We start from the raw sequence: 14,818 nt of genomic DNA, 5'->3' as shown, positions 1-14,818 counted from the left end.
GCAGAGCCCGGCTGCAGCAATGTGAATCTGTTGTCTGTTTGCATACTTCTCCTACAGCTCTTTCCACTCTGCTGCTCTCCTCCTGGGTAGCGTCTAAAGAAACCCTTGTGGACCAGTCAGCCTAGCAAATAAAATGCCATTTTGATTTGGTTTGTCATTCTGTACTTGTATTGGGGAGAAATAAAACCTCCTCCCTCTCCTCCTCGTAGGGCTCTTGACAGTCTGAAGGCTGTAGCAAGATGGACACAAGAGCTCCTAGAGAGAAGCAGGCATAAAATTCCTACCAATGCAAAAGGCAACATCTGGCACACATGATGCCACAGACTATAACTCCCATCATGCCTATGTTCTGGGTAGCTATAAACTGAGGGCATGTAACATCTGCTACTCCAGATGATGGGAACTACACATTTTATGATGACCATGCTCAGGAAAGATATGGCACTCCAGCTGATTTCAACACACAAGATGCTCAGTCGGCGTCAGATGTTACTTGTCCTGGTTAAAAAACAGGCAATTATTCAAAATCCTGAATCCATGAGGATTTAATTATCATGGATACGGATATGAGGCAATATGAACTCATTATTCCTGCCAGTTGAGGGCTACTTCAACACAATTTGCTCTAGCAGACTTAGTGTTAAACAAGCTGTAAATTCCTCATTGGAAACTATGCTAAAAAGGGAAAAACTACTAAACATGATAAAGGAGAAAGCGTGACCACTAGCAAGGAATTATTTTTTTAATTTTAACCACATAGATTAGAGTAAATCGCAAAGAAACGGTATAGAACTTGTAAATAACATAATGTTAGTAGTACATTCGGCATACAAAGAATCGTTTCCTGACCACAAATGACGTTGAGTCCCCTTATGAAAAAACTGCTGCTGTGAATGTTGATCTAAGCAGTTTATTCACGTAGCTAGCCACAGACGTTGTTCTGGAGTAACCACAAGAGACTTTTTGTTACAAAGGGTTAATCGACATATTTTGGTTCCTGTTTTTCAACCACTATATGAAAGGGACACTCCGGAGTCCCACGTACCCCGATCTACAAAGAATGCATATTTAAAGTCCTTTAAGTATTTCCATAGGCTTTCTCGAACCTGCACAGCAACCCTTTAGAAGAAGTTGCAGCACAGCGTCTTATCGGTGGATCTCTTTTCTGCACCACTGAATGGCTGTTTGAATAAGCCAGTCGGTAGCAAGAACACACTCCCATTAAAAACTGGAGTACTTTCTGCGCATGCTGGGACACCCTGGAACTCTTAGCCGGAGCTGCAGATGAGCGGAGGTGGGTATGGTATGTAGGGGCAGGCGGCAGAAGAAGTGTAGCTCTTGAGCCGACTTTTAGTAGGTATGTCACATGCAAGGTGATGTGTTTGACCGACCACATCTCTTGCATGGACAATAGCTGGGGCATGGGGGGGTCTTGCAAAGAGAGATTCTGCAGAATCCCCCCCCCTCGCATTTGTGAGTCGGACACCACCTATGCTGTAAACGCAGCTTGATGCAATAAGATAGTCTTTCTTAAACCAATAACTTTTTAATGCATACAAGCATTTGAACCGACTTAAAATGAAAATTATAATTAACAAAATGAGATGTTTCAGTCTAAGAAGGCAAGTGTTTTGTGTTCACTTTATATACAGTGGATATGATAAAACCTACAAGTACCTTTTTTTTTTTAAGGCACCATCAAGGCACCATCAAAAATATGATTTAAAACGGGGTTGGCACTATTTAGTGACAGAAAAAGTGATTTTATTTTTCTCCTCCGAGTCCACTTTTAGGCATAAACAAGGATCAAATCAGTATCCAATGAGCATATTCGTTGACCTCTAATTCCATCCATCACAAAAAGGTTTGAATCGTGATTATGACAAGACCCACAGGGTAGACAGATTTCAAGAACCTAATATTGTACTGGACAGTAATAAGAAAATAAAAGTTTCCCAATCTGCATCTACTGCAGGCTTGCATCTCAGGTTAGGTTCATCATGTGTAGGAACCATGAGGGACTGGCTAATGGACACCCTACGATATAGTTTGGAATGTAAGATAATTTAGCCTTGTAAGGACTTCCCTGGGGTTCAGACCTGGAATATTTTATAGATATAGAAGCCACTGATGCATAAATGGGTCCTGATCTAGGAGCAGGTTATTGGATATCTCAATAGATAAAATCAAGCTGCAAATTAGCAGCCTCCGTTTCATTACCAAAGCAGACTTTATCAATACTCGTTCCACTATGGTGTTTATTTACTCATTTCCAACTCACTGACTTGGCTATGCATAATAACCGACATTACTCCAACAAGAAGGGCTGTGCTGGTCCTGCCTAATACACAGTTTAGTCCAGGATATAATCTAAGATTTGCACAAACCCAGTCTTGTCGCAAAAGAGGCTCACATGGGGTGGGTGTTTTTAATTCATAGTGAAGACCCGCTTCAGTGAATGCTGGGTCACCCCATTTATGCTTAAAATCAGTGGGTTTTTTTTTTACTTGATGTTTAATACTACCGTGTTTCCCCGATAGTAAGACACCCCCGATAGTAAGACGTATCGGGGGTTTCAGAGGGGTCGGCTAATATAAGCCGTACCCCGAAAGTAAGACATATGTCTTACTTTCGGGGAAACACGGGGGATTTGCCGGGTCCGCCACTCTAAGGGGCCGGGAAGTCCCCACCAAGGCCGGCCTTACGTGTCTGCGGCCGCACAGGATTTAAATTAAAACATCGGGGTTTTTTTTTTAACTTTATTTAACATCCTCCATGTTAAATAAAGTTTTTTTAACTTTATTTAACATGGAGGATGTTAAATAAAGTTGAAAAAACCCCCCGATGTTTTTATTTAAACCCTGTGCGGCCGCAGACCCCTAAGGCCGGCCCCTTAGAGCAGGGCCGACCTTTGGGGTGTGCGACCGCACAGGGCGCCACACTCCAGGGGGTGCCAACCTGCGGCACCCGGCACCCCTCCAGAGACGGACAGTAATGTCCGCCGCTGGAGGAGCAGGCTCGCAAGGGAGCGGTATCGGAGGTCTTTAACAGACCTCCGGCTCCCTTGAGTGATTTTAAGCCGGGTTCAACCCGGCTTAAAATCACTCAAGGGAGCCGGAGGTCTGTTAATGACCTCCGATACCGCTCCCTTGTGATCTGCGCGGCAACAGCTGTTGTGCGCCGGGGTTTCTTGTCAGATCCCGGCGCACAACACTGAAGCCGCGCCCACCGCTGTCCGTGCCCTCTGAACCAGGAAGAAGACAGAACTGAAGAAGAGGAGCGAAGAGGAGGAAAAGAAGCTGAAAGAAGAAAGGAAAGGTAGGAAAGCATTAAGTGAGAGTGGATTGGTGTATATGTGTGTGTGGATTGGTGTATATGTGTGTGTGGATTGGTGTATATGTGTGTGTGGATTGGTGTATATGTGTGTGTGGATTGGTGTATATGTGTGGATTGGTGTATGTGTGTGTGGATTGGTGTATATGTGTGTGGATTTGTGTATACGTGTGTGGATTTGTGTATATGTGTGTGGATTGGTATACGTGTGGATTGGTGTATATGTGTGTGGATTTGTGTATACGTGTGTGGATTTGTGTATATGTGTGTGGATTTGTGTATACGTGTGGATTGGTGTATATATGTGTGGATTGGTGTATGTGTGTGTGGATTGGTGTATATGTGTGTGGATTGGTGTATATGTGTGTGGATTGGTGTATATGTGTGTGGATTGGTATATGTGTGTGGATTAGTGTATATGTGTGTGGATTGGTATACGTGTGGATTGGTAGGTGTGTTGATTGGTAAGTGTGTGAGAGTGATGGGTGTTATGCTGTACCATTTCCAATGTCTTTTTCATGATCTAATTATGCTCTAAAAGTACATCATAACTCTCATCACTCTCAATTTTTTCCCAATATAAGACATACCCCGAAAGTAAGACATAGTGGGGCTTTTAGGGATAAAAAGAAAGTAAGACACTGTCTTACTTTCGGGGAAACACGGTAGGAGCATGCGATGCCTGCGCATACAAGGACTCAAGATTGTAAACTTGCGAGCAGGGGTCTCCCCACCTAGTCTTAGTCTGTCAATTCTCATTATACCCCTTGAATGTATGTATTGTATTAAGCGCTGTGTAAATTGTTGGCGCTATATAAATAAAAGATAATATAAGAGTGCTGTCTTGCAGAAACAAGCCTGCAGCATTTCTATATCAACACTGTTTGTTATAGGTAATCAAAAAAAAAAAAAAAAAATATATCTTAAAACCCGGCTAAGGTGTGGAAGACACCCTGTTCAACAAGCCCTGTGTAGAATCTGCCAACTGGTGTGCCAAAGCCTTCTGCTGTGATGTCACTTCTAAAGTAGACAATATTATGTATGTTAAACACATTTACAAGCCATTAAAGACATGTACAAGTAAACCTTAAATATCAGAAGAACAAACACAATTACAGTAATTCAGAAACGTATCATAGAATTTGACAATATTCAACACTGTGGATTATTATTGGTTATAGGCCAATCACTTTAACAGCTCACACTGGCATTTGTTTTTCGTAATTATCAGATCTGGATAACCCAACATTAATTTTAATAAAAATAAGTAGCCTTGAAGAATCCATCTGCAATGCAACTAATGCTTTTCATTTTTTTTGTTGCAGATTTTTGCCTTCCAAAGGGTGAGCTTGTTTGTTCTGTAATCTCGCTAGAGGATATGGGCAATGTAAATAGAACTCTAAAACAAGAAAAAGGCTTGCGTCTTAATCAATGAGTGAGCACCGGCTCCCTTGTGTGGCATTCAATTTCAGTTTCCTGGGAATAGAGTTTTTAAAATGTTTAAATAAACCGCAACCAATTGTAATTTATGTTGAATTTGTTCTTCCTTCACAACTAATACTACAGAAAGAAGAATATCCATTTTTTTCCCTTTCATTAATGGGAAAAAAATAATCAAAACTATTTTGCCACTTTCAATATAATAATTCAGAAGGCGGGCTGCCAGTTAAGATGTCCAGCTGTACAAAATAGACAATCATATTAATATACATATTCGTGTGCTGTATCCATTACACAAGAACCAATACAAAAACATGAGCATATGGAAGTCTTAGTTGTAAACAAATTAATAAATTTAGTAAAATGACATTTGAATGCCTAGTGGGAAAAAAAATGCGGTGCCACCAAAGAAAACAACAATATTTTCAAACAAGTGCCTCCAGATATCTGCTGAACCATTACTCTTTATGCATTCTATTTCATAATACTGCAACCGTAGGAGTCTTAAGGATCAGCTTCTGCAAAACTCCAAACTGTTGGGAGAAGATTGGAAGCTGGAGGGGCGACCAGCCACATTCATGTGTGTGTATTTATAGTGTGATGTCATCAAAGTCCCTGTTGATCGCTTGCGAGCCGGGCTCTCTCCACCTAATGTATCGGTTTGGCTTAGTCTGTCAATTCTCGTCTTGTCATACCCCTTGAATATATATGTATTGTATTAAGCGCTGCGTACATTGTTGGCACTATATAAATAAAAGATGCTGATAATAATAATGTAATGGTCAGGTGTCCCAATATTTTTGTCCATATAATGCATCTGATGTTAGAACGCCCCTGGTGTCCTGTTCAGAAGGCAGCAGAGAGAGGTTTCTTTCATGGAAAATATTACTTCGCTCCCGTGTACCTGTGACTTCCACAAGTATTTGTAACTCAGAGGTCTGACCTAACATCCTGGCATTGTTGGTCAGTAGGATTTAGTGTGCACAGGACCACGATCTCGCTGTCAGCAGCATTACTCTCCCTCGCACAGCACTAGAGGGTACGCGTGAGCATTCGTGCCTCCCACAGCCTCTTCTTTACACATAGAGGCTCTACCTTGGAGAATAGAAAATCTTGCACGTATCCGATAACTGTATTTGTACAGAAAACAAAACCACAATCACAAAATTTACTTAAGATTTCCAAAATATATGGAGCGAATAGAAGTAAAATTAACAGACTGAAAACGTGTACATCCAGCTTGTTAACCCTTTCAACAGCGCATAGTTACAAACAAAAAAAAAAAAAGCCAAGGGAGCTGGTAAGACTGCGAGTACAGGCTCTGTAAGCAAAACCCAGGGACGGTCTCAAGAAGTTCCAAACGCAACGGCAGCTCTAAAAATAACCAAGGAAAGTTGATGAGATGCAAGGCGAGAATCTGCTCCACCGTTCCCTTATTATTACAATCACGCTACACGTAAATTATAAAGCTCTGAAGCGACAATGTAGACAAAAAGCAAACGTACTACTGAGATCTTTGAGCCAACGTCACTACTTCACAGAAAGGTAGCTTCCAGTTCTTTAATTCTTCCGATGTACATCGTATTTAACGATGTACAAGAGGGCACATGAGTTCACCGCACTTATACATAAGTGACCAAGGTCCCCCAGGGGATCTTTTACAACCTCAAATCTATGGAATCTGTTGGTTGTATGAAGATCTAGATCATGTTTTGTTAACTATACAGAGACGCTGAAGCATGTAATACCTTTTATGTCATGACAATAATCAATGAGATTGCGAAATAACTCAAGCTGGAATTGGTAGAACAAACCTCTTTAGATGAAGAAGTTAAAGTGCATGCTGCACCTTTATATATTAATATTTTGTAACATAGCCAAGTAGTTTGGCATTGCTTTTTTTCCCGTGCTTGAAATACTACTTTTGTTTGCTTGTTCCTATAAATAATATAGATTCAGACACACACTTTCCATTCTCCTGCTCCCCGTAAATATTTGTTTGTCAGATTTCAAAGCCAATGCTGAACTATTTTAAATCAATTCTGTAAACACTAATATTGGGCTGCAAGGTACAGTAAGTATTCCATATGTATAGAACAGTCATTTATTTTATAGAAAACCTTTCTTGGTGACTTTTTTTTTTACGGTTATTGGGCAAAATATTATGGGTAGATCTTTGTTAGGCACTACAAATAGGAGAAACCACAGTGAGTTTCCTTGCAAGAAAGATATGGCCCTGTATAATGTATAGTTAATGTAGTTGCGTTCTTAAATCATCTGACTTCAATAGCGCGATTATTCGGGGCCAATCTGGTTCTCCTTGCAGTAGAAGCTCATGGGGTGAGGGCTTCATATGGGGTAGATGGCACCTAAACGAGCACCCATAACAATCATCTATAACCCTGAGAAGTACGGTATTGAAACTTATATATAGTATCGACAAAAGGCTTGTCAGAATAGCCACATGAGCTACCAGATAAGAATATGCAGAGAATTCAACAGATTATATAGTTTAGTGTTTCAGCATGAGGTCAAAGATTATAGGATCTCTAGGTAACCTTGTTTCTCATGCAATCCCTAGGCGCCCTACCTTGCAGAAGAGAATAAAAACATTTTAGCAACTTAAAAACGCAATTGAAAGGTTCAACAAATATCGTCAGTGGGTCATTGGCTCAACACTGCGTCATATCAAAAGGGAACAGCAGAGAGTAATGTGTAACCATGCAGCGCAAACAGGTAACGTGTGCATCCTAATGCAACACATCAAGCACTAAAGAGTTGTATGTATATTTTATATAGAAAAACATGTCTAGGCATCCTTCGTCATCCGCATACACCATCACGAATTACACATCAAAAAAAGGGAGCAATCTCGTGTGAGAGAGCTCAGTACAGGCACCAATAAGACATTTACTAAAACGCACAAAGACTGGTGAGCCATTCCCACACGGGGCTTCTTAAACAGCCCAAAAAAAGGATAAAAGGATATTAAAATAGTTACCATGGGCCCACCACAGGCTGATCTCAAAGGACAGACAGGCTATGAGTGCGTTTTGTGCTTACTCAAAACATGTCAACATCTAAATGAAACATTTTACTAAATAACAAAATAATAAAGTACAAAGTAACGGAACAGATACAGAAGACAACAGGGAATAGCAATATTTTCTGTATTCCACACAATGAAAAGGGTTAAAATATTGTCACTCCATCGTTGCACTAATGTGTAGACTAAAACAGTTTATAAAAATTACCATATACCAGATTACGAGTCCGTCCAGGAGACTGAAGTTATACTTAGTTGTAGCAGGTTTGATAACGGGTCAGTGGTCACATTTAGCATTGATTGACATCTCTAATACACAAATACCTAGTCTATTTAGATTTTCTTGTGGTCCATTTTGCAAACGCATGGGGGGGATGCTGCAGAATCTCCCCATATGCATTAGCCCCTTTCCCCACCCTAACTAAATACCCTGCAGGAGATGCATTCAGCCAAACCCATCTCCATGCACACAATGTACTCGCCTTTCTGGCAAAAGCTGCGCGCAGGGGTCCCCAGTGCACATGTGTAAAGTCCCTCCACTGATTTCAAAGGGACCACTGTCCTTCCACTGATTGACAGCTACAATCAGCCAATCAGTGACAAGTAATAGTGGATCACAGAGGAAGAAGGTAGTTTTTGCAGTAGTTGTCAGGTAAGCGCTCTTTACTGTCTCAATGGCAAATGTTCCAAAAAGCGAGGGTTTCCAGGCTTATTCTTTATTCACAAAACATTTAAAATATTTCACAGGCAAGCACCATTGGAGATGAATAGTTTAGAAAGAATTATCAACCTATCAGAACCATACTGGAACCAAAGATCTGGCAAGGAAAGAGCCTTCAGCAAACATGCAAGAACCTAGAGGGGAACGAACATGCCGTGTTCAAAGGACAGAGAAAAATGTTCTATAATGATATAAATTCTTAAATATGGGTCAAAACTTAATATAATGGTCTCATTTCTACACAATTACCCTTTACAGAGAGAGAGAATCCCCCAAAACACAGTCCACTGCACTAGCACTAAATCATCAGCGATGAATTTTTATTACATCAAAATGGAGAAAAAATATACATCGCTTTCAATCCATTTAAGAATTGATGAAAATCCACAAACCCTTTAAATGGATTGACGTGCCCTTCTCTAGAAAGGCCCATCTGTTCATCTGTTTCCATTTTTTTTCTCTGCATACCATTCACATTCTTCCTTCACCATCTTGCTGCTTAGCGCTCTGATCCTGCCTCGGGTAAAAAAAAAAGTCCTAAAGACTATGGGATCGCAGCAAGGTATATTCCAAATAATAACACACGGGCACCGGGCAGCTAAAAATACAAACTATTAAGTGGGGGATTTCATCAAATACACCAAAAGCCTCTTCTGGCACAAAGAACTATGACATAAAAGGAACAAAAAAGTCTTAATTATTTTATTACGGGAGAACACAGATAATAGAACCATATTAGTTTGGATGGTGAAAAATAGAAGAATAAGAGAAGGGAAAATATATAAATGGTCCGGTTAAACAGTCTAACCACTATCTTTTCATTACCCAGACTATATATGAGAGAGGAGAGAATAGTTTTTTAAGCTTGAAAATATTGCATAGCAAATCTGAAAAGTGATTTTTTGTTTGTTTATTTGTGGCCATATACATAATGATAAATTTCGAAACTTTTTTTTATGTCTACCCCATTACTGAGGACATCTATGTTCCAGATCGACGTCCCGGGAAAAAATACTTTATGTGAAACATCGGACAAAGTGATAAGGGATACAGGGAAATAAAAAGATATTTTTGAAGACGAGAAAGGAACCTCATTTCACACTTTTCCTTCTATGTCCTTGACCTATTTCTACACCGATACTTTGTATTGTGATCCTTGACCACCTACGTCTGATCTCCTACTAGCTGATTGGAGCAAACGGGGTTAAACGACCACTAATTTTATTCTCGGCCGCTGCAGGGATGTAATCTTTCACCTGATACACGGGAAAGAAAGAATCGAGGAGGACACCTTACCGGTAAGGTGTATCATGTTGAAACTACATTGTTTCCATGCCAACAAATTCTGCAACTACAACTATTAACAAAAAACATGTTAGACATTTTCCTCTTCAGTCTTGCATATATATATATATATATATATATATATATATATATATTATACACACACAATTGGCGCAGGATGTGTGCAACCTGTGTGGCTCACAAGCCGTCGAAGGGCAGCAACTCCAATGATCATGCAAAAGCCGACTACAGCTTGCCATAGGATGTGCGGTTCACCAATGGTTAAAGAACAGTAGGATATATGGATATGGATATACCACCAATTGTGTATTTCCTGTGAAATGGCAGACGGAGCCCTGAATGCCCTGACTTATCGGTGATAAACGTAACACAACTATGAAGTTTCTCAGGTTCACAAACACTCTGCAGATCACAAAAACACAGCTGCATGCTGAACGTCAAAAGAAGCAAAGTTCATGTTAACAAAAGCTGCCCCGCGCCATACACAGGACGCTACTTGAGGGATTACAAAGACTACCTGCCAAGCCCTTCGTTTTGGGCCCGTATTTCCCCCGACTGGCGACTAGATGCCAGGCGTACTGGCAGGATGAAGGGAATGTGTCGCTTCCCCCTTTGATGAATGGGAGAGCAAGTAAGCCGAGTGTGAAAGCTGGAACCAGAAACCAAATATACTTAACTTCATAAAGTAACGTGCACAGCCACGCGACTCGGCGAACGGAGCACACTGAGCCACTAGCCAGAGAGGGTAAGAAGTGGCCGTGCAGAGGAGGGCAAGCAAAGGCTGAAAATGTAGCCACTTGCCAGAGACAGTGACCGAGCAAAGGCAGCACACATTGCTACTAGCCAGAGACAAAGTGCAAGCACATGAGTACATAGGGCCACTGGCCAGAGAAGGAGAGGGTGAGCACAGGGGGCACACAAACCCGCTAGCCAGAGAAGGAAAGAGCGAGCACAGGGGGCACAGAGCCCCACTAGCCAGAGAAAGAAAGAACGAGCACAGGGGGCACACAGACCCGCTAGCCAGAGAAAGAAAGAATGAGCACAGGGGGCACACAGATTGGCTAGCCAGAGAAGGAAAGAGCGAGCACAGGGGGCACACAGATTGGCTAGCCAGAGAAAGCAGAGAGCACATACTTGAAAGAGTGATAAGGAGGCAGGAAGAGAAGGGGCACGCAGGGTCACCTGGAGGCTGAATAAGGCGCACACAGGGGCCCCAGGCAGTTCCAGGGGAGAAATGGAGAGAAATGTCAGATGCATCCAACCAAAGGGAAGACATGAGTTCTATCTGCTGCGGTCATCTCCCCAGCCAACGTGTGACAGACAGCCTGCAAACCAGTTCTACCTGCCTCACAATCATAATAACTCTCCCGCACCTCAGCCCAAGACTAACCCCACACACAGCGCCGGGTACACCCCAAAGCAGTGTGCACAGCCATGAAGCATTCAGCGGGAGGGGGCAGTGTGCGGAACTCCTTCCTGAGCAGTCACAGAGCATCAATACAAAGTATCAGAGCGAGCCGAGTTCCATGTGTACTCACATCATCAAACAGGGTCCCCACGTTGGCTGTCACCAGCAGGATCCCGGTGCCGGGGGCAGCTGTCTTCATCGCCATCCTGCCCCGATGTGAAGCGCGCAGAGATGTACAGTACGGGGAACGTTACAAGACGAGGAAACCCGCGGGGATAAAGTCCCTTCTCGCACGGCTAAAATCTCAGATCGGATAAAATAATGATCGGGGGGCTCCTCTGGCCCCCACCGGTTAGCGGCAGCTCATAGGGCGCTAGTTACAGGTTATTGCCCGGCCGTAGTACAGTGCACATATCCCGGATCCTTCCAGCCGCTCTAGATCCACTGGCTCGCCGGAGCAGATGCAGCCATGACCGGTCAGCCCTGGGAAAGTTCCCGCTGCCTTGTGGTTAAACCCCGAGCAAGTTTCTCTCTCTCTCTAGGAGGACGAGGAGGGAGGGATTACGGGAGGAGGAGTTTGTGCTGCGGCGGCGCCTGCTGGCTACTCCGGGGGGACAGGAGGCTGCGCGGGCCCGGGCGCTCCAGGCACTGGGTGTCCTGCTCTCACAGCTCCTCCCGCAGGGCCGCGGGGACACAGCCGAGCACGGGGACCCGGGGCAGGAGGAGGAGGCGGGGAAGCTGCATGTATGACGTCACAATGCAACGAAATCACCGCCCCTCTTAAAGGGGCAATACCTCCACTACACTCTGCAGGCAAAGGGGGGTCCACCGACTACAGTGGCAAGAAGCGACCTGACTGCTGTTTGCCGAAAGTCAGTATGACGCGTAGTGTAAACCGGTCATTATTTTACTGATATATGAAATGCATAATATTGGCTAATCGGCTCCATTAATGATCATGACTCGTTTAACCTGCAAGTGCTTTCCTTTTGTGTTTTTACCGAGAAGTAACCACACTGGCGACTAATTAAATGTAATTACCTTTCACGTTGATTGGGGTCTGAATATAACGAGGCTGTCTTCAGTAGCCTGAACAATCCTATTTCTATATACCCTGGGCATGAAAGGATACCTGCACTAGTGTGCCACCTTGGGGGCAGAATGCGAGCACAGCAAGCTGCCACTCAGCAGTCAAGGGCCTGACCTGGGGCAGGAGGGCCACTACATGAAGATTAAAGATGACTCTAAGTGACATTTCCATGGTGACTGGATCCTTTTATGCACCTTTCATGGGTTTTCTATACATTCTTATAGTAAATGTGTTGTACTAGTTAAAACACATGGAGCATGTTCTCTGATAGATGTGTTTTGCACTGCTTTAGGCCACCTGGCTTGACCCCCCCACCCCAAGCTTACTGTTTTCAGCGCTCACTGATGGAGGAGCTGTGCAACTTCTTTCATGTGACAGCTACCTAACAACATCCTGTAATACTATTGGCAAACAATGGGCTTGTCAGTGTGCTTATGCTGAAATAAATACAAACTTTTGCTTCAAATCACTGAAAATGTGAAGGAAACCAGAAATCTTCCCCTTGATCAACACACAAATGGAATAGTGCTATGGCGGACTGTCACTGCAGAGTGGGGCAGGTAACACTGTTACTGTGAATAGCGTTGTCAGGAATCAGATTCTAGTTTAGCCAATCCAGAACTCTTCCTTTGGTGAAACACATAACACGGATATCACTCCTTATATCCCTAGGCCTTTCATATTATTGGCGCAAAATATTTTTGCCAAAACCATTTGCAGTCCTAATTGGGGACGGCAGAAGCTTTACACTAAGAATTTTCTTTGCTCCGCTGTACTAGTACTTCAGTTTAGGGGAAAAGTTACTTTGTCGTGCTTCTCAAGTACTTTGGGTTGTATCTTCAAATACATTTTGTGTTCATATGAAGGGCAGCCACCGGGCCTACTGTTTTTTTTGGTAAAACTGATCAGTAAATCACAATATTGTGACAAAATGATATTGTTTTTGATTGTATTAAGTCATACTTGTTAGAATTAAAACAGTGGGTGCTTTCTAGGAGCAGAAAATACGGGAAGATCATTTTCAGGAACGTAAGTACTGTTGCTCATTTCGCTGAATGTGTGTTTCACATGATGTCACTGGACAATGGTCACATCAGAGGTTAAAGTCTCAAATTAAGATGTATTTCACAATAACAACCAACCGGTATGACCAAACTAAACTTTTGGTAGCCCAAACATTATGGATAGGCTTTTACAAGTGTTAAGGTCCATATACCTTACTGCTGTTGGTCACAATGGGGACAATCTAAAAAAAAAGCTTTGCCTTTTTGTACATTGCTCCCAAGTTTTCTACAAGGTCAGGTAAAGGTGATATGACCAATGCATGTCTCCAAAAGTGGCACATTGCTGGATATGGAGATTAGACACACAGTGGAACTGCAAGGGACACAAGAATGAGGCCTAAAATGAAAATTATTCGGACAAGTTTTCAGCTTAGTTTTTGGTCCATTCGTTTTCAGTCAACAAATTTTGTTTCCTGCTCTACACTTTTAGTCAGAAACCATGAAAGATTGGTCTCCCGCTCTTAAAATGTTTAATGTCTTAAAGGATTTGCAGATGGGGTAGAGTAAAAAATTGGGTGGCTTATGAGAAGAAATGGATATAACGCTTCTGAAAACGGGAAGAGCATGAGCATAAATGAGTGGTGTTATCTTTAACCCCCCTCGGGTGGTGCACACAGAAAGACAATCCTAAAATGATACAGTCCAAGGAAAAAGAAGAACGAGTGGTGTCTTCAACTAAGATCTATTTACCCCCAGCCTCCCCTTATGCTACCCATTAATTTAAGTTGATGGTCCTTTAGTCTCCGTAGCAGATTAATTACAACCAGAAATGGACAACAGCCACCAGTGAGCTCAACAAGTGCTTGTTTTATTGAAAGGAAGAAAGTGTGAACACGTTTTGGCACATGGATGGCTGGAAAATATGGGCATTACTGGTGCTTAAAGTGTTTATTGCCACGGTACAATTGTGTATTCTGAGAAGACTTGATTGCCTTGTCCATAACAATAAATTCAATCTATTTCTCTGCTTGAAACATCCCTTACGTATCAATGAAGAAGAAAGTTTGGAAGGGATCAGGAGAATAGCTATGATGGAACATCGTTGTGACGGATGGTCTGACTCCAGAAAGGGCCAGACGCTTGACAGGCTTTCAATTATCCTTATTGATTGCAAAAGTTACCACACTTTGCTGAACAATACAGGGCACTCATCTGTTTGGTAATGCATTGCAGATGCAGGGGGTTATTTAAAGATTTCTGTGTGGGTTATAGTGAATAAAACACAGCTCTGCGGTCATACAAACCTTTCCTCTGACACATGGTACAACACAAATACAGTCAAAAAATTCATTCCGAATATATATATTTTTAAAGAAAAACTAACGTTCCTCTTGATATTAACCTACCAGAGTTTTTTTTTTTTTTTTACTAATAACACATTAAAAATATGTTCTTGAAAATGTTGTGCTGC

At 42.3% G+C, this 14,818-nt stretch overlaps 1 protein-coding gene across 2 annotated transcripts in view; it reads right to left on the bottom strand.

Annotated features, from left to right (window-relative positions):
- INPP5A (inositol polyphosphate-5-phosphatase A) overlaps positions 1 to 11,973 on the bottom strand; it is a 199,890-nt gene extending 187,917 nt beyond the window's left edge. For both annotated transcript variants that reach the window (XM_053450442.1, XM_053450441.1), the window contains exon 1: positions 11,384 to 11,973. In XM_053450442.1, coding sequence (XP_053306417.1) covers positions 11,384 to 11,458 — 75 coding nt within the window. In that variant the 5' untranslated portion in view covers positions 11,459 to 11,973. The remainder of the gene's footprint in view (positions 1 to 11,383) is intronic.
- Positions 11,974 to 14,818: the final 2,845 nt, after the last annotated feature.

Source organism: Spea bombifrons, chromosome 11, assembly GCF_027358695.1.
Source record: "Spea bombifrons isolate aSpeBom1 chromosome 11, aSpeBom1.2.pri, whole genome shotgun sequence".
In the NCBI taxonomy this organism is placed as follows: domain Eukaryota; kingdom Metazoa; phylum Chordata; class Amphibia; order Anura; family Pelobatidae; genus Spea; species Spea bombifrons.
The sequence above is the reverse complement of the archived record's forward strand: the minus strand, read 5'-3'. Positions and strand labels throughout refer to the sequence as shown.